Below are 23,919 nucleotides of genomic sequence, written 5' to 3' on the forward strand. Positions count from 1 at the left end.
ATGTGACCGTGTCCTTCATTGCTTTGTGTTGCCGAGCAATGACGTCCTCTGTCCCAGCTGTAAGACCATAGCTACTTCTTTCAGTTCTTGTTTTGTAACTGAGAGCTCTTCCTGTGACAGACAAGAGATCAATTTCCAAAGGCCTTTTAAGATAAGTTGATTTTAGTTCTTTCTCTTTCCAGTGTTTCAATTCAGCATCTTTTTCATCAACAATTTTCATATTTTCCATTTGTATGACCATTTCAGCAGCCTTTCCTGGTACATTGCCTCAACTTCTTTCTGTATCTGAATTGCTTTTTCTGCTGTCAGTTTCAATGTTTTTAACTCTTCGGTTACTTTTAAGTGTCAAGCTTCCTTCTTTTAAAAAAAATATTTTTATTGGTATTTTCAATTTATATATAGTAACACTTTATATTTAGTATTTACAGCACATGTGGTTCTTATATACATATTGTCAGTCTTGGTGTTTCCTCCCCCCCCCCCCCCCCCCCCACCCCCTTTCTCTTCTCCCCACCTATCCCTCCTTTGCCATCTCCCTCTTTCGTTCAGGGTGATCTGTCCCTGAGCGCCTATTCTCCCCTTTCCCTACCCGCTCCCCTTTATGTTTTCTGTTGCCAGCCTTGTGGTTTGAGGTGCGGGGTGGGGGGGGGGGGGGGGGGGGGCTTCTGCCCTATCTCCCCCCCACACCCGTGCTTCTCCCTGCCATTCCCCTGAGTTCCCTCCTCACTTCCACCCCCCCTCCCTCCCAGAAGTTTGTGTCCCTGTCTGTCTTCTCCCATCTCTCACTTTTTCCCTACTCGCTGTTGACTTCGAACAGGTCTTGGAAGAGGCCGGCAAACTGCCCCCATGCTTTGAGGAAGCCTTGCTCCGACTCTCGGATGGTGTATTTGATCTTCTCCAAATGGAGAAATTCCACCAGGTCTGCCAGCCAGTCTGCAGATGTGGGTGGTGCTGCTGTCAAGCTTCCTTCTGAAGTCTCTGAATAGTTTCTTCAGGTTGCTTGTTGAAACTTGAAAGTTCTAAATTCAATAGCTCGATTTCAGTTTTCTAACCACATTTCAGTTTTCTGAGCACTACACCCCTTATTTTCTTCTCTAAACATATTCTTCAAGCTTTCATTCTCCTCATTCAATTCTTCACTGGACATGTTCTTATTTTCCAGTTGCCTCTTCATGTAGTTTGGCGAATTCTCCACAGTCTTTGTTAATTCACCTTTCTTCTGAACTGCATTTTATAACTATTTGGAACTTTCCTGTCTTTGGAACTTTCCTGTCTCCCAAGTTTGCCATCAGCCATTTTCTCTTGTTGGTTTAATTTCTTCTCTGAAGATTTAACTCTTTTTGCAGATTTATTTTAAGTACTTCTATTACTTCCATTGCTGAATCCTCTTTATGTTGATGTGAAGATGCCGGCGTTGGACTAGGGTGGGCACAGTAAGAAGTCTTACAACACCAGGTTGAAGTCCAACAGGTTTGTTTCAAACACTAGCTTTCAGAGCACTGCTCCTTCGTCTATGTGCGCGATCTTCCTGGAGATCCTCTCCACTTTGAGCCGGCAGTTTGAGGTGTCGATGGTCGCCATGATGTGGAGCAGTTCTCCGAAAGCTCGTGTTTGAAACAAACCTGTTGGACTTTAACCTGGTGTTGTAAGACTTCTTACTGTCCTCTTTATGTTCAATAACTTCTAGCTTCTTTTTGGAGGATTTTAATTTCTGCGTTTCTTCCGAATGAAACGTCCATCATGTTTTTACCGGAAAATTTCACTTTAATTTCCACCTGTCTTAACAGCATCCAAACACTACTTTCAAGTCTTTTTGCAAGCATTTGAATCTTTTCTTTCAGCTCAATGGTTTTTCGTACATGTGAGGCATCCAGTTGGCTTAGTGGTCTTTGCACTCCTGCCATTCTGTCACTGGCAGAGTGCTGACTTGTTTCATTCTGTAATTCTCTCAATGCCCTCCTTCTGGGGCGATTTGGTACCCTCTCTCTGGGGTATCTTATTGCCCGTCATTCCATGCCTTCTGTTGCCTCCTTTCTGGGGTTTTTCATTGCTTTCCTTCTGGGGTCTTTGTTGCATCTTCTTTGAGGTATTTGTTGGATCTATTTTGGTCCTCTGCATGAGGTCTTTCTCTAATTTTTCTGTCGATACACATTTGTTTGTTCTTGTGATTGCCGCGTGATGTGCCATCAATTAACACAAGACGAGTAGTGCACAAAACTGTGGCTTTAATAAGCTGAACACTGATCCCAAACTGGGACAGGGCCGGAGATCAGCCACCTTTATACCGAGGGGAGGAACCACAGTGGAGCCATCAGGCAGTGGTTTACCACAATACATGTAGAACAGTAACAGTTTACCACAATACATATAATACACTAACAGTGATTTACCACATTCACCCCCTGTTCAAAAAGAGTCCAGTGGGGGTGAAGTTGACTTAAAGATCGAGTCTGTTGGGGGCTTTGACCTTCCGCCGTGATTGCCTCAGTCCCGGCTGTGGTGTGTGCACTGGTGTTGAGACCTGCCCGTCCGGTAGCGTGTTGTCTTCTTCTTCGCCCGTAGTTGCGTCGGTGGAGGGAGGGGGGGGGGGGGGGGGTGTAGGGGCGTGGGTGGTGGTGATGGTCGCCGGTGGGCCTGCGGGGGCCAAATCCCAAAGTAGCCGGGTAGTGGTGGAGGGAGACGGTGTAGGGTCGGGGGTGGGGATGATGGTCACTGGGGAACCTGCGGGTGCCAAATGCCAGAGGGAGACTGTGTCCTGCCGCCCGTCATGATGTGCCACGTAGGCATATTGTGGGTTGGCATGGAGGAGCAGGACCTTCTCGACGAGGGCATCCAATTTATGTTTCCGGAGGAGAACGGGCCCTGGGACTGTCAGCCAGGATGGGAGCAAGACCCCTGAGGTGGACTTCCTAGGGAAGGCAAACATACGTTCATGAGGGGTCTCATTGGAGGCAGTGCACAGGAGCGTCCAGATGGAGTGGAGCACATTGGGATGGACCTCCTGCCAGCGGGAGACTGGGAGACCTCTAGACTGTAGGGCCAGAAGGACAACCTTTCAGACCGTTGCATTCTCCCTCTCCACCTGTCCGTTTCCCCGAGGGTTGAAGCTGGTCGTCCTGCTGGAGGTGATGCCCTTGCTAAGCAGGAACTGACACAACTCGTTGCTCATGAAGGAGGAACCCCAATCGTTATGGATGTAGGTGAGGAAACCGAACAAGGTGAAGAGAGTGTGCAGGGCCTTGATGATGGTGGCAGAGGTCATGTCAGGGCATGGGATGGCAAAGGGGAATCATGAGTACTCGTCAACAACATTGTGGAAGTACACGTTACGGTCAGTGGTGGGGAGGGGCCCTTTGAAGTCGATGCTGAGGTGCTCAAAGGGGCGGGAGGCCTTTACCAAGTGTGCCCTGTTGGGCCGATAGAAGTGCAGTTTACACTCTGCACAGACCTGGCAATCCTTGGTCATGGTCCTGACCTCCTCAATGGAGTAAGGCAGGTTGTGAGCCATGATAAAATGAAAAAAATGGGGGACCCCCGGGTGACAGAGGTCATTGTGGAGGTCCCGAAGTCAGTCTATTTGTGCGCTGGCACATGTCCCGCGGGATAGGGAATCTGTGGGCTCATTGAGCTTCCCAGGTCGGTACAAGATATTGTAGTTGTAGGTGGAGAGTTCGATCCTCCACCTCAGAATCTTGTCGTTCCTGATCAAGCCCCGCTGTGTATTATTAAACATGAAGGCAACCGACCGGGGGTCAGTGAGGAGAGTGAATTGCCTGATGGTCAGGTAATGCCGCCAATGTCGTACAGCTTCCACAATTGCTTGGGCTTCCTTTTCGACGGAGGAGTGCCAAATTCCGGAGGCATGGAGGGTACGGGAGAAGAAAGCCACGGGCTTGCCCGCCTGGTTGAGGGTAGCGGCCAGGGCAAAGTCCGACGCATCGCTCTCCACCTGGAACGGAATGGACTCGTCCACAGCGTGCATCGCGGCTTTGGCAATGGCAATATCTGCCTTGATGCGGTTGAAGGCCAGGCGGGCTTCAACCGTCAGAGGAAAAATGGTGGATTTAATGAGTGGACGGGCTTTGTCCGCATAATTGGGGACCCACTGGGCATAATAAGAGAAGAACCCCAGACATCTCTTCAGGGCCTTGGGGCAGTGGGGGAGGGGAGGTTCCAGGAGGGGGCGCATGCGGTCAGGGTTGGGCCCTAGGACTCCGTTTTCCACAACATAGCCAAGGATATCTAGGCGGGTTGTGCGGAAAACGCATTTCTCCTTATTGTATGTGAGGTTAAGGAGCTTAGCGGTGTGGAGGAAATGTTGGAGGTTTGCATCATGGTCCTGCTGGTCATGGCCACAGATGGTGACATTATCTAGGTACGGGAACGTGGCCCGCAGCCCGTACGGGTCAACCATTCAGTCCATTTCTAGCTGGAAGACCGAGACTCCATTAGTGACGCCGAAGGGAACCCTGAGGAAGTGGTAGAGGCAGCCATCTGCCTCGAAGGCAGTGTATTGGCAGTCCTCCGGGCAGACAGGGAGCAGGTAGTATGCGGACTTCAAGTCAACTTTGGAGAAGACTCGATACTGCGCAATCTGATTGACCATGTCAGATATGTGCTTGGGGGGCATGCATCAAGCTGCGTGTACCGGTTGATTGTCTGACTGTAGTCGATGACCATCCAGTGCATCTCCCCAGTCTTGACGACCACCACTTGGGCTCTCCAGGGGCTGGTACTAGCCTCAATGATCCCCTCTCGAAGAGTCGCTGGACCTCCGACCTGATAAAGGCCTTGTCCCGGGTACTGTATCGTCTCCTCCTAGTGGCGACGGGCTTACAGTTTGGGGTGAGTTTAGCGAAGAGCGAGGGTGGGGCGACCTTAAGGGTCACGAGGCTACAGACGGTGAGGGAGGGCAGGGGCCCACCGAACTTTAAGGTAAGGCTTTGGAGGTGGCACTGAAAGTCAAACCCCAGTAATAGGGCAGCGCAGAGATGGGGGAGGATGTAGAGTTTAAAGTTAGTGTACTCTATGCCCTGTACTGAAAGGTTGCGACACAGTACCCCCGGATTTCTACGGAGTGTGATCCGGAAGCCAGGGAGATTTTCTGGGTCGCGGGTAAAATTGGGAGGGAGCAGCGTCTTACCGTATCTGGGTGGATAAAGCTATCTGTGCTCCCGGAGTCGAAGAGGCAGGCCATCACGTGCCCGTTGATCTGGACGGTCATTGTGGATTTCGTGAGATGATGAGGTCAAGACTGGTCAAGTATGATGGAGGCAAGCTTCGGAAAGTGGTGGGTGGGCCAGTCGGAGGTAGTGCTGGCCAGCATACAACCGGGTGAGCAGGAGTCCCGGGAGGTGGGGGAGTGGTTCCAAAATGGCGGCCCCCATGGTTCGCGCGTGGCGGGTGGCATCGACGGTGGCGTCAAAGATGGCGGCCCCCACGGGTTGCACATGTCGGATGGCAGCGGAGATGGCGGCACCCACAGGTAGCACATGGCGGGTGGCGCGGCAGATGGGGGTGGTCCTGACAGGCAACAGGCAGCGCGGCTGGGCCTAGGAACTTTAGGTACAGGTCGGGCCTCGCAGACTTTGGCAAAGTGGCCCTTCCTCCCACACCCATTGCTAATCGCATTCCGTGCAGGGCAGCGTTGTCTGGGGTGCTTACCCTGGCGCAAAAGTAGCATTTCGGGCTTCCGGAGTTGGCGGGCTGCTGCACGGCACAGGCTTGTACCACACTCGAGTCGGGTGATGGCAGCGCCCATGACGTCCACAAGGGTGCCGTGTGGTCGGAGCTGTAGGCCTCCATGTTCTGGAAAGCCACTTCCAGCGAGTTCGAGAGCTGCACTGTCTCCAGGAGGTCGACTGTACCCCCTTCCAGCAATCGCTGGAGGATGTAATTGGATCCCCGTGACATAGGCATCCCTGATCAGCAGCTCTATGTGTTGGACAGCCGATACTGCCTGGCAAACACAGTTCTGGCCGAGTACCCGTAAGGCACGCTGGAACTCGGCTTGTGATTCTCCGGGGCGTTGTCGCCTCGTGGCAAGGAGGTGCCTGACGTACACCTCGTTTACTGCCTTTACGTGCTGTCCCTTCAGCAGCATTATCGCCTCTGTACACGGGGGGGGGGGGGGGGGGGGGGGGGGGGATCACTGATAAGAAGGAAAACTTGCAGGCTCACCCTGAGTTGAGTATTTGAAGCTTTTAGAGGTCGGTGACGTCGTCGGTGGAGGATCCGAGGTAAGCTTCGAAGCATGTTAGCCAGTGCACGAATGTCGCAGTGGCGTTGGCTGCTTGTGGGTCCAGCTCCAGGCGATTCGGCTTTTGTGATGAATTCATCTTAAAAGTTTAGTTTATTAAATTGATGTGCCATCAATTAACACAAGGCGAGTAGTGAACAAAACTGTGGCTTTAATAAGCTAAACAGAAAGCCTCCTGGCCACTGATCCCAAACTGGGGCAGGGTCGGAGGTCAGCCACCTTTATACCGAGCCCGAGGGGAGGAACCAGAGGGGGAGCCATCAGGCAGTGGTTTACCACAATACATGTAGTACAGTAACAATTTACCACAATACATATAATACACTAATAGTGGTTTTCCACACCGCTTACAATGTGTTTCTCCCTACAGTCCCAAGCATGGCCATGCATGGTGTGCTCCACTAGACAGGCTAGCTGCTTCCAGAGAGTTGCTTCTAAACTTTCTCTGAGAGTCTGCTACAATGTGACTGCATACTTCACACAGTGGGCGATGCCGCTCTCCAGACCCACTTTAATCCTTGTTTAGCTGAGCATCTTTACATTATAATGCATGCAGGCACACATAATCACAGGTCCTCCAGAATCTCTGTCCCACCTTGGCCTCGGAGCGTCTTTCCTTGTCTCTCTCTCCTGGGCCCTGTCGTGTCTCTTTCCACGAGGACCTGATGCTTCTCTCACACTTTCTCTCCCCTGAGCCCCACTGTCTCTCCCCTGAGCCCATAGTCCCTCACTCTCTCTCTCCCCTGAGCCCCACAGTCCCCCTCTCTCCCCCTGAGTCCCACAGTCTCTCTCTCTCTCTCTCCCCTGAGCCCCACAGTCTCTCTCTTTCTCTCCCCCTGAGCCCACAGTCTCTCTCTCTCTTCCGTGGATCCTGCAACATCTCTCTTCTCCCCTTGAGCCCCACTGTGCCTCTCTCTCCTCTGAGCACCAGAGTCTCTCTTTCTCTCCCCCCTGAGCCCTGCAGTGTCTCTCTCTCTACCACCCCCCCCCCCCCCCCCCGCCCCCATTCTCTCTCCCCCCAGGGCCCCGCAGCAACTCTCTCTCTCTTGCTTGCTCTCTCTCTCTTCCCCTCTCCCCAGGGCCTCACAACATCTCTCCCGCTCTCCCCTGAGCCCTTCAACAACTCTCCCTCTCCCCTCCAGAGCCCTGCAGCAACTCTCCTCTCTCATTTCCTCTGTCTCTCTCTGCATTTCTCTAACCTGAGCCCAGCAACGCCCCTCCCTCGATCTCTTCCCTGTGCCCCACAGCATCTTCCTTCTCTCCCCTGATTCTGCAGTCTCTCTCTCTCAGAAGTCCCCGCCCGCTGACTTCATGGGAAGTTTGGATTTCTAATGGGCAATCCCCCTGTATCTGTAGACAATCAAAAGTCGTCAGACTTTGTTTCTAATAATCTTTTAAAAAAATAATCTTTATTGTCACATATAGGCTTACGTTAACACTGCAATGAAGTTACTGTGAAAATCCCCCAGTCGCCACACTCCGGTGCCTGTTCGGGTACACTGAGGGATAATTCAGAATGTCCAAATTACCTAACAGCACGTCTTTCGGGATTTGTGGGAAGCAATCGGAGCACCCGGAGGAAACCCATGCAGACATGTGCAGACTCTGCACAGACAGTGACCCATCCAAGCCAAGAATCGAACCTGGGACCCTGGCTCTGTGAAGCAACAGTGCTAACCGCTGTGCTACCGTGCCGCCAAGCTACTTACTTCCCAGAATAGTCAGGATTATCCAGGAAAAGTTAGGATATAAACTAGTTCTAAATCCTGGGAACACCAAACTACTGACTTTTCGACTCCCCCCTAGACTTTTGACTGCACCCCACAACCACTCGACTACACTCCTGACACCTCAACCACTCCTTCAACACCCCCCCAACTATATTAGCATCTTTTAGTATGAAGATTGACAGGAAATATTTATTTAACTCCCCTGCCATTTTCTGCTTCCCGATTATTATTTCCCCTGCCCCATTTTCTGAGGGGCCGATGTTCACTTTGGTCTCTCTTTTCCTTTTTATATATTTAAAGAAGCTCTTACTTTCCATTTATATATTCCTTGCCAGTTTACCATAGTTTATCTTCTCCCTCTTTCTTTATTGTCATCATCTTTTGTTGGTTTTTAAAACTTTCCGAATTCTCTGGCTTATCACTAATCTTTTCCACATTGTATGTTTTTTCTTTCCTTTTCGTAGTATTTTTAATTCCTTGGTTAACTACGGTAAATTTATCATTAATTCCTCAGCGCTGGGACATATCTTTGTTGTGAGTCATGAACCACTTTCATAAACGTCTACTATTGCTGATCAACTATCTTTTCATTTGCAATCTACACCAGCCAACTCTGCCTTTGTTCCTTTGTAATGACCCTTATTTAAGTTTTGCGCAGTTGTTTCTGACCCAAGTTTCTAACTCTCAAACTGAATGCTAAATTCTACAATATTATGGTCACTGTTTCCGAGGGTATATTTTACTCTGAGATTGTTTATTAAACCTACCTCATTTCACAATACCAGATCCAAAATGGCTTGATCCCTGGTTGGACCCATAACATATTGTTCTGAGAAGTGTCCCAAATTCACTTCATGAATTCTTCCTTATGGCTACCTGTGCCAATGTGACTTTCCCAATCCACATGAAGATTAAAATCACCCATGATAAATGTCTCATTATCTCCTGATTTATTCTCCAATTTACAGTATATCTACTGTAAGCTACAAACTACTCTCACCAGTATCTTCTTTCCCTTGTTAGTTGTACCTCCATCCATATGGGCTCTACACCTCCGATCCAAGATTATTTCTTGCTGTCAATATAATTCCATAACATGGATCGCAGTTACCCACTTTTAACAAAGTGCTGGCAACTATAACCTGGTCAGTTTGTGGGAACGCTTCAGAGATTATAGGGGGATATTTTCCACATGCTCCCCGTGACATGTTTCCGGGCGGCAGGAGGCGGCCCGCCATTGGCTAGTGATGGGATCTTCTGCTCCCACTGCTGTCAATGGGATTTCCTATTGAATCCACTCCCCTGTTGCAGGTTTCTCAGTGGCCTGGGTTCACCTTTGGCGAGACCGGAAGATCCCTCTGGTAAGAATGGATGGAAAATCCTTCCCAATAACCAGGAACAAAATTGATCAGAATTTGGAAGAGCGTAGACCACTGAATTCAAATCAGGATGGATTTATTCAAGGCAAATCAATGTTTGATGGGTTGACAGTTCTTTGAAATACTGACGATGGTAGTTCATAAAACTGTGTTGGTGCTGTGTGTTGGGCATTTGGCAAAGCACCTTCCAAACCAGTGACCTCTACCAAATAGAGAACGGGGGCAGCAGTCATTTGGCAACACTAGCATCTTCCAGTCCCCCTCCAATTCACACACCACCCTAACTTGGAAATATATCACATTCTTTTCACTGGCACTGGGTCACAATCCTGGAACCCCTCTCCAAGAGCACTGCGGGTTTACGTATACCAGATGAATGCAATAGTTCAAGAAGGGGTCTCAATTAGAGAAATTAGGGATGGACAATCAATTCTGCCTTTAAATGCCACTGATACTCATATCCCACCAACACAAGACAAACAGTTGTTTCTCAGACAGGAAAGGAGTCTTTATTTCAATATTCTTTCATGGGATATCAGGATACCTGCTCTTGATGTATTTTAATGACCTGGACTACTGTGCAAAAGGGATAATTTCTAAGCTTGGAAATGATTCAAACATATAAATGTAGTAAATAATGAGGAGGATAATAGAAAATTTCTGGAGGACATGGGTAGACTGGTAAATGGGCAGACACATGGTAGGTGCAATTTATCACAGGGATGTTTGAAGTGGTATACTTATATAATATAAACTAAAAGGTACAATTTTGGAGATTCAAGAACACAGAGACCTAGGGGACAACTTTTGGACATGGTGGGACAAGATCAGAAAAGCGTGTGAGATCCTTGATTTTGGGTTGGCTTCTCCGATCTGGAAACTAAATCCCCATGCCAGCGTGAAAACGGTGGTATTATACGCAAGGAAAACTGGCGCAAAGCGGCCACTGATTCCCTGTTCCGGAGTGGGGGGGGGGGGGGGGGGGGGGGGGGGGGGAGCTGCCAGCAGCCAGGCAATGCAAGCTCCCAGCTCTAGCTGCCAATATAACCTGGAGTATTGCTGGGTCCATGGCCGCGCATGGCGGCTGCCTGCAGGGGCCGCGCGTGCTTCATGGTGGATGCCACTCGCGGACCCGCACCATGCAATAGTCCCCCATTTCAGCCGGCTTGTGTGCCCCAGACCACACCACCACAGTGCCCCCAGCCCCGAATATGTCCACCCCTGCCCGTGATCAGCTCCCTCCCAACTGCGGTGGCGCTGGACTAAGTCCACAGCCGCCACGCTGAGTTCCTGACGGGTGAGACCACACATGTCCCACGCCGTCGGGAACTCGGCTGGTCGGGAACGGAGCATCGTGGGGCTGGCCTCAGCCAATTTACGAAGGCTATGGATACGGCTCACGGCATACATCACCGAGTATGCCACTTTTCAGGGGACAGGGCATCGCAAAAGCGGCACCACGCCCAATTTTGCCGTCATTGCGGATTCTCCACCACGTCGCCATTCGCAATTTCCGCGTTGGGATTGGAGAATCTAGTCCCTTAATAATAGTGGCACATAGCGCTCAAACGCTTGGACGATTGCTAAAAACTATAAAAGCATTGTTTCGGCATCAAACGGTTGATTTGGTTCAACTCTGTACACCACATTGTAGGAAGCATGTCGAGGTATCAGAGAAGGTGCAGAAGATCATTACTAGATTACAGAGATGAGGGACTTCAATTATGGGAAAAGGCAAGAGATGCTGGGATTGTTCTCCTTCGAGCAGAAAAGGTTAAGAAGAGCTTTGATAAGAATGTCCAAAACCCTGAAGGGTTTTGACAGAGTAAATAAGAAGCAAGTGTTCCCAATGGCATGAATTTGGGAACCAGAGAATACAGACTGGAGAAGAACAAAAGGTGACATGAAGAAACATTTATTTATTGGGGGATTATTGTGAACTGGAGCGCACTGCCTCAAATGGTGGCAAAAGCAGATTTACCAGTAGATTCTCAAAAAAATTGATAAAATATTTCAGGAGAAAATATTATCAGGGCTATGAGAAACGAGTGGGATTGTGAGGGTCAACAAAGAAAATCTGAACAAGCTTGATGGGCTGAATTACCTCCTCTTTCTATGAATCTGTGAATCGATGTACAAGATTTCATAATTTCCCTTCATAACAAGATGAGAAAGTATATCTCAACCTATTCCTTTGGGGACGGTGAACTATGGAGGAAGACAAATTAACTTAATAGCTATCAGTGTTACAGACATAATTGTGCTGTTCTCCATGTTATTATCCCACTAACTACCTGTTACTTTCAGATGCACCCAAAAATGTAACTATTCAAGTCGTTAATGGATCACATTTGGAGATCAGAGAGGGTGATAAGTTCTCTTTGACGTGCACCAGTAACAGCAATCCTGAAGCTACATACACCTGGTATAAGAGGGATGTTGACAAAGGTCACACAGAATTACTGAATGCCATGAGTGAAAATATGTCCTTCCACAGTATTTCAAGAAGTGATTCTGGGTTCTACATCTGTGCAGCAAGAAATTACCTTGCAAATGGGACCTCGGAAGATTTGGAAATCAGTGTCCAATGTAAGCAATAATGCATTTTTAGTGTCTGTAGGATTGAATTCATTCTGTGGTAAGTGCTTTGCTGCTGACTCTCAATCATACTCACCGTTCCCTTCCTCAAATTTGATCCGTCCATCCTGCCCTAAATCCCACACAGTCTGATTGTATTGGTCATTACTGAAGCAGCAAATGAGAGAGAGAAAGAGAGAGAGAACGAGAGAGAGAGAGAGCAATTGATATGAAAAGGCTTGATAAAACATTAATACTTCGGTTTTCCACTTCATATGGTGAAAATTAATTTCAAACCTTCCAAGGATCCTAAAAAGATAACCATTAATGTAAATGATGAATCAGAGGGGTAAGGTATTATTACTAACTTGATCAATAACACTTATACTGAAGCTATTTAAATTTGGGACACGATAGAGGAACACAATTGCTAAACAAAGGGCAGACTCTACCAGAGTTTGGTGAAGTGTGAGGCTCAGACTGAAAACTGGTGTGTAACTCTCCAGTTTGCACAGACCAGTTTCTCTCCAGATCTTGAGCATCTTTAAAGAAACAAATAGAGTGGGTGTGGTTCATGCTATCTCTCTGGCAGGACGGGGCCTGATAAAGACAGCAACCGGCACCACAGAGAGCGGGGCACCACCTTTAAAGAGCGCAACGGTCAGCACTGAGACATAATGGCCCCCAGCCCCAACCACGGAGGTATCGGGCTCTCTCCCCAATTGCCCCGGCAATCATTGCCGGCATTGCCACCTCCCCCCCATCACCATCACCACAGCGTAATATCGCTGGAACTCCCCCCCCCTCCCCAAAATCAGTATCCGTTCTCCCCCTTCCACCACATATAAATGAACCTACCCCAGTGGGGCTCACACTATGACCCTTCCCTGGGTCCACCCCTAACACACATTGGCACTGCAACACTGGTACTGCCAGGCTGGCACGGTGCCAACCTGCCAGTGCTAACCTGTCAGAGCCAACCTATCAGTGCTAATTTGCACCAGGGAGCAGTGACAGGGCACTGCGCAGGCATGCCCCTCTCTCCTCCCCTCTCCCCAGGGGCTCTGGACACTCGGAGGGATGCACACTCAGAGGGATGCTCTTGCCTGAGTCTCTTTTGGCCCAACCTATTGCAAACCTTGCTGACGTGATGTCACGTCGGAGAGGTATGAATATTTAGTCAGAAGGGATCATGTGGCAGCGACCGTAAATAATATTCAAAGACATTTAAATTTATTTAAATGAGGTTGACAACCTTTGTGTGCTTGAACCTTATCATGTCGCTGGCAAGGGGAGGGGAAAGCGAGAAACATGATTCCTCCAGTGAGCATCACATTTCCTGATTCTCTATGGATTTTCCGCCCACATCGCGATCCCACACACGGCTATTGTGAGAGAACCACCACCAGAATCACTTCATAGCATCAGCAGCAAGCAGGAAGTACAACAGAGATAGATACAGGATAAATACAGGAAAAGTATTCTGGAAATGTTGTTTCCAAACCTTTTAGGGAGTGAAACCCATCTGTGGAATTGCACGGACCAAGTGTTAACTGTAAAGCCAGTGGCTTTGCCCACTCACAATCCCATTCAACTCCTTCATAAATCTAAGTTGAGTATCAGTGCACACTGTAGTAGCCAGAAACCTATACCAGAGGCACCTTATTCTCTGGAAAAAGAAGCGCAACCTCGAATCATATTCTGTTTCTCCATCCTCCATTGTTTAAAATCATGTCCTGTGGTCTTCCCAATCTGTCACTGGAAATATTTATGCACAGAAAGACTACCTAACCCATTCATTACTTTATAGACTTTATCACAGTCACTTGCAGAACTTTAGACATCAATATTTTTCAATTCCAGATGTGCCCCAAAACATAACCATTCAAGTTGATGGATGACATTTGGATATCAGTGAGGGTGACAAGTTTTCTTTGAACACTAACAGTAATCCTGAAGCTACATACACCTGGTATAAGAGGGAGGATGACAAATGCCAAAGAGAATTTTTGAATGCTGTGAGAAGAACTCTGTGCCGCCACAGCATTTCAAGAAATGATTCTGGGTTCTATGGCTTTCACTCAATCATGTTAAGCCTTCCCGTCCCCAAATCACTGCCCTTCCCCAAACAGTCCGATTGTTTTGGTCACTACTGAAGCAAATAAGAGCGCGAGAGAGAGAAGAAATTGGCATGATAAGACGTGTTAGAACATAGATAATTCTACATTCCACTTATAGAATTTACAGTACAGAAGGAGGCCATTTGGCCTATCAAGTCTGCACCTGCCCTTGGAAAGAACGCACACCTCCACCCTATCTCAGTAACCCCACCCAACCTTTTAGATACTAAGGGGCAATTTAACATGGCCAATCCACCGAACCTTTGTACTGTGGGAGGAAACCAGAGCACCCAAAAGAAACCCACACAGACACGGGGAAAAAGTGCAAACTCCACACAGACAGTCACCCGAGGCCGGAATTGAACCCGGGTCCCTGGTGCTGTGAGATAGCAGTGCTAACCACTGTGTCACCGTGCCACCCTCTTAAAAAGGTAACCATTAGTGTGAACAAAGAATTAGAGGTGGAAGAGAACTGTATGATATTACTAATATGATCAATAACAGTTGTGCTGAACAGTTATTTAAATATAGAGCAACAGAGAGGAACATAATTGGTAAACAGAAGGTGGGCTCTTACCAGAGTTTGGCAAAGTGTCAAGCTGAGACTGAAAACCGGTGTGTAGCTGTCCGGTTTGCACAGACCAGTTTTCTTCCTGACCCTGAGCATTTTGAAAGAAAGAAAATGAATGGGAGTAGTTTATGCCATCATTCTGGTTTGGCGAGGCCTGATAGAAGCGGCAACTGGGCCCACAGAGATTGAGATACCACCTTTAAAGGGCACCACAATCAGTACTGCAGTCTAATGGCCCCCAGCTCCCACCATGGAGGTATTAGGGGCTCCCCCATTCTCCCCACTGAAATGTTCTGCCAGCTTTCCATCATCCCCTTCCACCCTCTCATCTCCACAATCCTCCCCCCACCACACATCAATATACTCCCCTCCCCACTTGGCTCCCACAAAGGTCCACACCTGGCACTTCCCCGGCACATGTTGGCACTGGCAGGTTGGCACAATGCTAACCTGGCAGTGCCAACCTGTGCCAAGGGCAGTGACAGGGCACTGCACAGGCATGTCCCTCTCCCCTGTGAGGGCATTTACCTATCTCTGCATCCTCGGAGGGATCCCTTTAACTGCTTCTCGTTTGGCCAAACCAGTACTCCACAAGTCTGGGGCAAGACCAGAACATGTGGGCGTGTGTGGCCGGGCCTACTTGGCATCATTCACATCTATCCTCCACCTCCGGGAAGAACCTACTCATACAGGTTCTTGTTAAGTGGGCTCTATGTCCCACTTTTAGCTGCGTCAGGCTGAGCATCGTTGCACGTGGCGGTGGGTGGAAGAGTTTTTCTTTGAATTCTCTCTAAATCTCCTGCCTTTTAACTTCTCAGAGTATTTATCCCCCTTTGGATTTGATACCTCCACTAAGGGGAAATATTTCTTCACATCTACCCTATCTATGTCCCCCATAATTTAGGACACCTCAGTAAGGTCCCCCTCAGCCTTCTCTGCTCTAAAGAAAACAGCCCAGCCTAACCAGCCTCTCTTCATAGCTGAAACGCTTTAGCCCAGGCAACATCTTGGTGAATCTCCTCTGCACCCTTCATAGCACCAAGTCAACTTGCTTCCAAATCTAGAGGCAAATCCATTGGCACTGCATCCACATTTTTCTGATTTCCTAGCCAAAGCTCTTCTCCAGTTAGGAATAACCAGATTTTGGACATGGATAAGGAGTCTCGGTGCATTGACCAATGGCGGAGAGATTTGAAGCTACCTATTAGAATTGTCCTGTTCGGGGCAGCACACGGTGGTGCAGTGGGTTAGCCCTGCTACCTCACGGCTCCGAGGTCCCAGGTTCGATCCCAGCTCTGGGTTACTGTCCGTGTGGAGTTTGCACATTCCCCCCGTGTTTACGTGGGTTTCACCCCCACAACCCAAGATGTGCAGGCTAGGTGGATTGGCCATGCTAAATTGCCCCTTAATTGGAAAAAATTAATTGGGTACTCTATAAGACATAGGAGCAGAAGTAGACCACTTGGCCCGTCGAGCCTGCTCCACCATTCAATGAGATCATGACTGATCTGATATGATAATCCTCAACTCCACTTTCCTGTCTTATCCCCATAACCCTTGATTCCCTTACTGATTAAAAATCCATCGATCTCAACTTTCAGCATACTTAATGACCCAGCCACGATAGCTCTCTGGGGTAAAGAATTCAACAGATTCATTCCCTCTGAGAGAAAGAATTCCTTTCCATCTCTGTCTTAAAAGGGAGACCCTTTATTCTTCAATTATGCACTCTGTCCTCGAATCTCCCGCAAGGGAAAACAACCTCTCAGCATCTACCCTGTCAAGTTCCCTGAGAATCCTATATGCCTTAATGGCTTCTCATTCTTCTAAACTCCAATGAGAAGGAGCCTAATCTACTCAACCACTCCTCGTAAGAAAATCCCTCCATTCCTGGGATTAACCTAATGGGCCTCATGGTAGCATGGTGGTTAGCATCAATGCTTCACAGCTCCAGGTTCCCAGGTTCGATTCCCGGCTGGGTCACTGTCTGTGTGGAGTCTGCACGTCCTCCCCGTGTGCGCGTGGGTTTCCTCCGGGTGCTCCGGTTTCCTCCCACAGTCCAAAGATGTGCGGGTTAGGTGGATTGGCCATGCTAAATTGCCCGTAGTGTAAGGTTAATGGGGGGATTGTTGGGTTACAGGTGTACGGGTTACGTGGGTTTAACTGGGGTGATCATTGTTCGGCACAACATCGAGGGCCGAAGGGCCTGTTCTGTGCTGTACTGTTCTATGAACCATTTCAGGACTCCCTCCAATGACAGTATATATTTCTTTCGATGAGGGAAGCAAAATAGTTCACAGCATTCTAGGTGTGATTTTTCCAGTGCCGTGCATAGTATTAGCAAGGTTTCCCTATTCCCTTTCAAATAAAGGCCAATATTCAATTTGCCGTCCCAATTACCTTCTGTACTTGCATGCTGGCTCTTCACGGTTCATGAAGATCCCTCAATCCCTCTATGGCACAGCTTTCTGCATCTTTCACCATTGAAATAATATTCAGATCCTTTATTCTTCCGACCAAAGTGCATAACTTGACATTTTCCTGCAATTTATTCCAACTGCCGTGTTTTTGCCCTTTCATTTAACCTATCTACATCTCTCTGTTGACTCTCAGTGTCATCCTCACCACTTGCATTCCCAAATATTTTTGTGTCATCTCAAATTTTCCTAAAGTACATTCACTTCCCCCATCCAAGTCAATCATGCATGTTGTAAATAATTATTTCAGTACTGTAGGCATCATCAGAAATGCCATCTCCACAATTAGAAACCAAACACTTTCCCAGGGCACTACTAAAATTAACACTTCACATTTGTATGAATAGAATCCTGCTGCATCTTTAGAGAATGTGGGAAGATGGGAATTGCTTTTACTAACAATATTTTTATTGAATTTTTAACATATTATAACAAAGGAAAAACCACGACATAGTCAACACTACTCACACATAAATCAGAAAAAAACAAGCAACAACAGTAATATGAACTCCAACAGCTATAATACTGCCCAGTACAATCACCCCCTCACTAACCTCCCCCCCCCTCCCTTACCACTCCACTAATAGCTAACAGTGACCAACTCTTTAAACGAACGGCCGCCATCTTACGATAGAAACCGTCAATCAACCAGCTTATCATAAACTCAACCTTCTCAAAGTGCAAGAATTCCATTATATCACCCAGCCATGCTTTGGCATTGGGTGGCATCGCCTGCCTCCAGATCAACAGTATTCGTCACCATGCCAACAGAGATGTGAATGCCAGAGCATCCGCCCCTGCCCCTGTCCTCAGTTCCGGTTGGTCTGACACTCCAAACATAGCGACCAATGGGCAGAGTTCTGAGTCAAGCTTCAGGATTGCCGATACGGTGCAGAAAAAGGACCTCCAATATTAATCCACCTAGAAATCCCAAACATGCTGCTCTACTCCAACTCCGCAAACAAGATGATCCTTTCCAGCAAGGTGGACGGTGGTGCCTCTGGAAAATTTGGAATCACTTGCTTGCCAAAGTCTCTGAAAATATCTGAACCTATCCGATCTCCCAAGCTGTGCTTTTTCCTTCAATTCCTCCCAACCCATAAAGGAACCCTCTCAGAGCAAATCCCTCACCCTCTCTAGTACCTTGACTCTCCACCTCCTAAATATAGCATTCAATTCCCCCGGCTCTAATAAATGACTCCGACAGATTGGGGGCCACTTTGACACCACGCTCAACTTGAAATGCTGAGGACATTGTCGCCATGTTTTTAACATGGAGGTTACCACCGGATTCTCAGAATAGTAATGTACAACAAATTTGGCAGCACCAACCCTCTCACCTGCCTCTCCCTCTGTAGGACCCCTCTCCGGATCAGAGGTGTTCTTCCCACCCATAAGAAGCCCATTTTGAGCTCCTCCATTTCCCAGAAAAATGACTTTGGCAAAAAAACTGGGAGGCATTGAAGTAAGAACACAAATCGCAGCAAGATGTTCATCTTATAAGACTGAACATGGCCCGCCAGCGATAGTGGAAGGATATCCCATCTTTGTAAGTCTGCTCAGACTCTGCTCACTAGTCTTGTGAATTCAATTTGTGGAGTCGCATCCAATCTTGGGCCACCTGCACCCTGAAATAGCGAAAGCTGGTCTCCACCAGACAAATTGGGACTCTCCACAACCCCGCACCTCTCCTTGGCAGACTAACTACAAAATACTCACTCTTCCCAACGTTTGATTTATATCCAGAAAAGGACCCGAAATGCTGCAATACCTCCATTATCTCTCCCATACCTAGCTCTGGATTCCTTTTATTTTTGTAATTTAAAGTACCCAATTATTTTTTTCCAATTATGAGACAATTTAGCGCGGCCAATTCACCTACCCCACACGTCTTCAGTTTGTGGGAGTGAGGCCCACGCAGACATGGGGGGAATGTGCAAATTTCTCCCTGGAGTCGGGATCAAACCCGGGTCCTCGGCACCATGAGGTAGCAGTGCTAATGACTGCGCCACCATGCCTAACATACAGTAGTAGGTTGTCAGTGTATACTCCAACCCCCGCAATTTCTTTCCACTTCCCCAAGTCCCTCAAAGCTTCGCTAATGGCTCAATCGCCAGTGCGAACAATAGCGGGGACTTAGGGCATCCCTGTCTCATCCCTCTCTGCGGCCTAAATGACCTCAAACTCATGTTGTTCATTCAAACACAAGCAGTCAGCGCTTCATATAATAGTCGGATCCACAACGCAAACCCAGGGCCAAACCAAGTTTTTCCAGAACAGCAAACAATTAGCTCCATTCGACTCTATTGAATGCCTTTTCAGTGTCTAGAGACAACAATCTCCGGTTCAGATCTTACTGCTGGTGTAAGAATTACATTAAGTAATCATCTTACTTAGAGGACAGTTTTCTGTCCCTTACAAACTCCGTCTGATCTTTCCCCACTCCCTCCAGATTGTTTAAGAAAAGAATTTCACCATTCTGTGACCGGTGGAAGAATAGGTTTTCAAAATCTGGATGCTGAGGAACAAAGAGCTTATGGTGGCAGTGGTGCAAGGAGTGAGGTGGTTTCAACCCAGTGGGACTGGAGGAGGTTACCGCAATAGGGAAAGGCAGTGACCACATTAACAGTGATAATAAAGTGGATATAATGAACACAGCTTAAAATGAGATGGGCTTGTTGTGCCCCGACCAATTTTCAAAAACATTTACAATCCTAAAATCATACAAGTGTTCGGAGCAAATTAAGTGTTGGGTTCATGAGATTTACTCAGTCCAAATAACCCTTCCCACCCCTCTCAATCCCTCCGCTATCTCTGCCCACAACCACCCCCCCCCCCTCCCCCACCTCCACACCTTTATCCTGCATATCCAAACCAAAAAATTATGTTCAATAGTAAATAGTACTGAACAACAGTGTGGAGTCTCCACTTTCTCCCTGTGTCTGCGTGGGTTTCCTTCGAGTGCTCCGGTTCCCTCCCACAGTCCAAAGATGTGCAGGTTAAGTGGATTGGCCATGCTAAGTGGATTGGCCTCTTAGTGCCCAAAAGGTTAGGTGGGGTTACGAGGTTAGGGGAGAGGGTGGAGGTGTAGTCTTTAGGGTGCTCTTTCCAAGGGCCGGTGCAGTTTTGATGGGCCGAATGGCATTCTTCTGCACTGCAGCGATTCCTTGATTCAAATAACCCTTTGGACGCATGGTACCAACCCCAGCCAATAGGCAGGCATGGATAGCAACAGCCAATAATTAGGCCTGGAGAGCAACTGCCAATAGACATACACGGAGAGGAATTCCAACCAAGAGGCAGGCATGGATAGCAACAGCCAATAGATAGTGGCAATCACATAATCCAGAGACACTCATTCTGGACTCAAGGATGAAAATTGGATAAAGTATTGGAAGGGCTGTCAATTCCCACAGAAGAGAGGTTCAATGAACCGTCTTCCAATTAAATAGAAGGCAGTAAGGAGAGAAAACCAATAACCTGTGAATGACTGAGGTTCAACTTCTTCCCACAGACAAACCTTATGATGTCAACGTCAGCCAAACTGGGATGAGCTTTATTTGTATGGCCAAAGCCAATCCTCAGGCACAGATTATATGGAACTACACAGGCAATGTCAAACCAGTGATCAGTGGCAGCTTTAACAACAGCACACTGACTCTGCAAACAACATCAAGCATTTGTGTTTCATGTCAAGCTCAGAATAAATATGGCCTTATGCGTTCTGAGCAATACTGTTTCAAGTCAACCCCACGTAAGTATACATTCTTAAAATGATTTTTAGCATGTAAGATGAAAGGAAAGAGAAACCTTATAAACAAAACCTAAATTGCAACAAAAGATCGAGAATACATTTTTGTCACAATATATCGCTAGCGAATTGACTGTGGTGGTTCCCAGTCAGTTGCTGAAAGTGTTTGTTTATTTTAATAAACTAGGGAGTTAGAAGAGAACATATTCTCCATCACCCCTGTCTTGATGTTCCAGTGGTCAGTGTCTGATATTATATTGTGACAGTTGAGATCATCAAAATTAATATGAGGTACTAACCTGTCAGTTGATAACGGTGAATGTCAACACAAATTTATGACCAAAAATTCTGAAGAGCTAAACTATGGAGATATGGAACAGGAGTGGTAGAAACAGATGATTTCCAGTGGCTGAGGGGGTGTGGGCCAATGGAATACTGGAGCACATGGACAGGAGTTTGTCATTCAGTCACTCAATCGTGTTCTTGTTTTTCAGTTTGGTCACAGCTGATCTATATCTTAACTCCTTTGACCCACCTTGGTTTCATAATAACCCTTGAAAATTGACCAATCATTGATGTGCTGAGTGGACGCACATTAGGTGGCAAAAAAGGCACTTTTAGTCAAATTTTGCCGAAATCTCGAAGACAAAAGTACTTCAACAGCAAAAGGAGGGCAACAAACAAAGGATGCCAGCAAATGGGAGCTCGATGGGCCGAAGAGACGGCAGAAGTGGCGGAAATAACCACGAGCAGCAGGCGGACGAGATGGCAGACCCATGAGGTGAAGGGGCCCCGGCCACCCAGGAGAGAGGGCGGCCAACGACCCGAGCATCACCTCCCCCCCCCCCCCGACTACCTGGAGATGGATGGAAGAATTTCCTTATGAAAGAGCTGACCGCCATCAAAGAGGTGATCAGGATAGAGATCCAGGTGGCAGTTTCAAGTCAAGGTAGTGGTGGCAGATGCGATGGCCACCATGCAAAAGGCAATCATTGGGCTGGGGAAGAAAGTAGAGACTCAGAAGAGGATTCGTCGACCTGGAAAAGGCCTCGATGGATCAGAGCGACAGAACATCGCCCTGGAGGCCGAAGTGAAAAGATTGGTGGCAGCCCAGGGGAACTTATAGGGGTAAGTCAGGACCAAGAGAACAGGTCCCGATGACAAAATATTCGGATCGTGAGCTTGCCGAAAGGCATCGGGGCAGAGACCCAATGGACCATATTGGCCAAATGCTGTGCCTCTTATTCGGGAGAGACAGCTTCCCCAAACCCCCAGAGCTCGACAGAGCACACAGGTCACTCGGCCAAGACCCAAAGCCAGGGAGCACCGAAGACTGGGAGAGGATCCTGAGATGGACATGCCAGCACCTGGGAAAGCGAGCAATTGGGAAGGTCACAAAATCCAAATCTATCAGGAAATTGGGGCAGATCTAGCAAAACGTAGGGCCGAGTTCAACCAGGCGAAATCAGCCCTGTACAAGAATGGGGTGCGATTCGGTATGCTGTTCCCAGCCAGGCTCTGTGTAACGTACCAAAAGAAAGAACATTATTTTAACACCGCAGAGGAAGCAAATAGATTTGTCCACACCAAAAGCCGGGACAAGAGACAGGCAAGGCAAAGGCGAGGGTGATGCGCAGAAAGACTGTGAAAGAGCAAAAGACTCATTGGACAGTGAGCATGCTGCCTCGCTCTGATGATAAAGGGAAGACCGGGGTTCTCAAAAGAAGTGAGGACAGGGGAAGGCAGGTGAGGATTTAAAGAGGGAAAACGGGCAGTCAGTGGGCATAAGGAAGGGGCTAGATCAGCCCCAGGAGGGGGGCCACCACACTAACAAAAATAGCTAGCACGGGAAGACAGACAGCAAGGATGTGGTAGTCACCACTGTTTGTATAATATGTATATGAGAGGTAATACGGTAAGGCTCCTGTACTACAGGTACGGGGGTAGATCCCTGCCTGCTGGCTCAGCCCAGTAGGCGGAGTCTAAATATGTGGGCTCTCCGAGCTGCAGCCATTTCGGCGGCAGCTGTAGGAGGCAACACATCTCTGCTTATTAAAGCCTCGATTGCTCTCTACTCTCGTCTCGTCGTAATTGATAGTGCATCAATTTATTACGCAGAGATATTACAACGATGTAACTACCAGTCAACCCTAAGCCAGCGAATCCTGGGGGGCCCAAGTGCTATTTCTGCAGGCAGACAAAGCATCCCCGGCAGCGCTGCCCGGCGCGGAGGGCAATCTGCAAGACCTGCGGGAAGAAAGGACATTTTGCTGCGATGTGCCAGCTGTCGATCGCCGCTGTATCCAAGCCCATTGTTCCTGCACCCCCCATGTGCGACCCGTGGGCGCCGCCATTTTCTTCCCCGCAGGCCAGTGCGGCCCGTGGGCACTGCCATCTTCCCCCCATCCGACCTCATGCAGCCCGTGGGTGCCGCCATCTTTAAGGCCACCCGCCACGTGCGCCCCAATGGCACCGCCATCTTGGGCGCCATTTTGGGCACCTCATCTGGCCGCTCATTGCCTGCCACCGCTTCTGACCAGCCCTGGGCCTACCAACACCAACCGCAGCTTGCCTCCATCACGCTCGACCAGTCCCGGCCGCACAGCCTCGCAAATGATTATTGTCACAAGTAGGCTTCAATGAAGTTACTGTGAAAAGCCCCTAGTCGCCACATTCCAGCGCCTGTCCGGGGAGGCTGGTACGGGAATCGAACCGTGCTACTGGCCTGCTTGGTCTGCTTTTTAAAAGACAGTGAGCTAAACTGGGAAGGCAACATTGAGGGCAGCAACAGCCCCTGGAGAGCCCAAGTGGTAGTTGTAAAGACTGGGGAGAAACACAGGATAGTCATTGACTACAGTCAGACCATCAATCAGCTCGACGTGTACCCCCTCCCACGCATATCTGATATGGTCAATCAGATTGCACAGTACCGGGCTCTTCTCTACAGTGGACCTGAAATCTGCCTACCACCAGCTCCCCATCCGCAAGGCAGACCGGCAATACACTGCGTTCGAAGCAGACGGCCTTTACCACTTCCTTAGGGTTCCCTTCAGCG

General features: G+C 48.4%; 1 protein-coding gene across 1 annotated transcript in view; it reads left to right on the forward strand.

The window, feature by feature from the left end:
* Positions 1–23,919, forward strand: part of LOC119964258 — a 159,463-nt gene that overhangs the window by 114,657 nt on the left and 20,887 nt on the right. The window contains exons 12-13 of the mRNA XM_038793537.1: positions 11,676–11,957; positions 20,628–20,867. Of these exons, the coding sequence (XP_038649465.1) occupies positions 11,676–11,957; positions 20,628–20,867 (522 nt within the window). The remainder of the gene's footprint in view (positions 1–11,675; positions 11,958–20,627; positions 20,868–23,919) is intronic.

Source organism: Scyliorhinus canicula, chromosome 4 (genome assembly GCF_902713615.1).
Source record: "Scyliorhinus canicula chromosome 4, sScyCan1.1, whole genome shotgun sequence".
In the NCBI taxonomy this organism is placed as follows: Eukaryota; Metazoa; Chordata; class Chondrichthyes; order Carcharhiniformes; family Scyliorhinidae; genus Scyliorhinus; species Scyliorhinus canicula.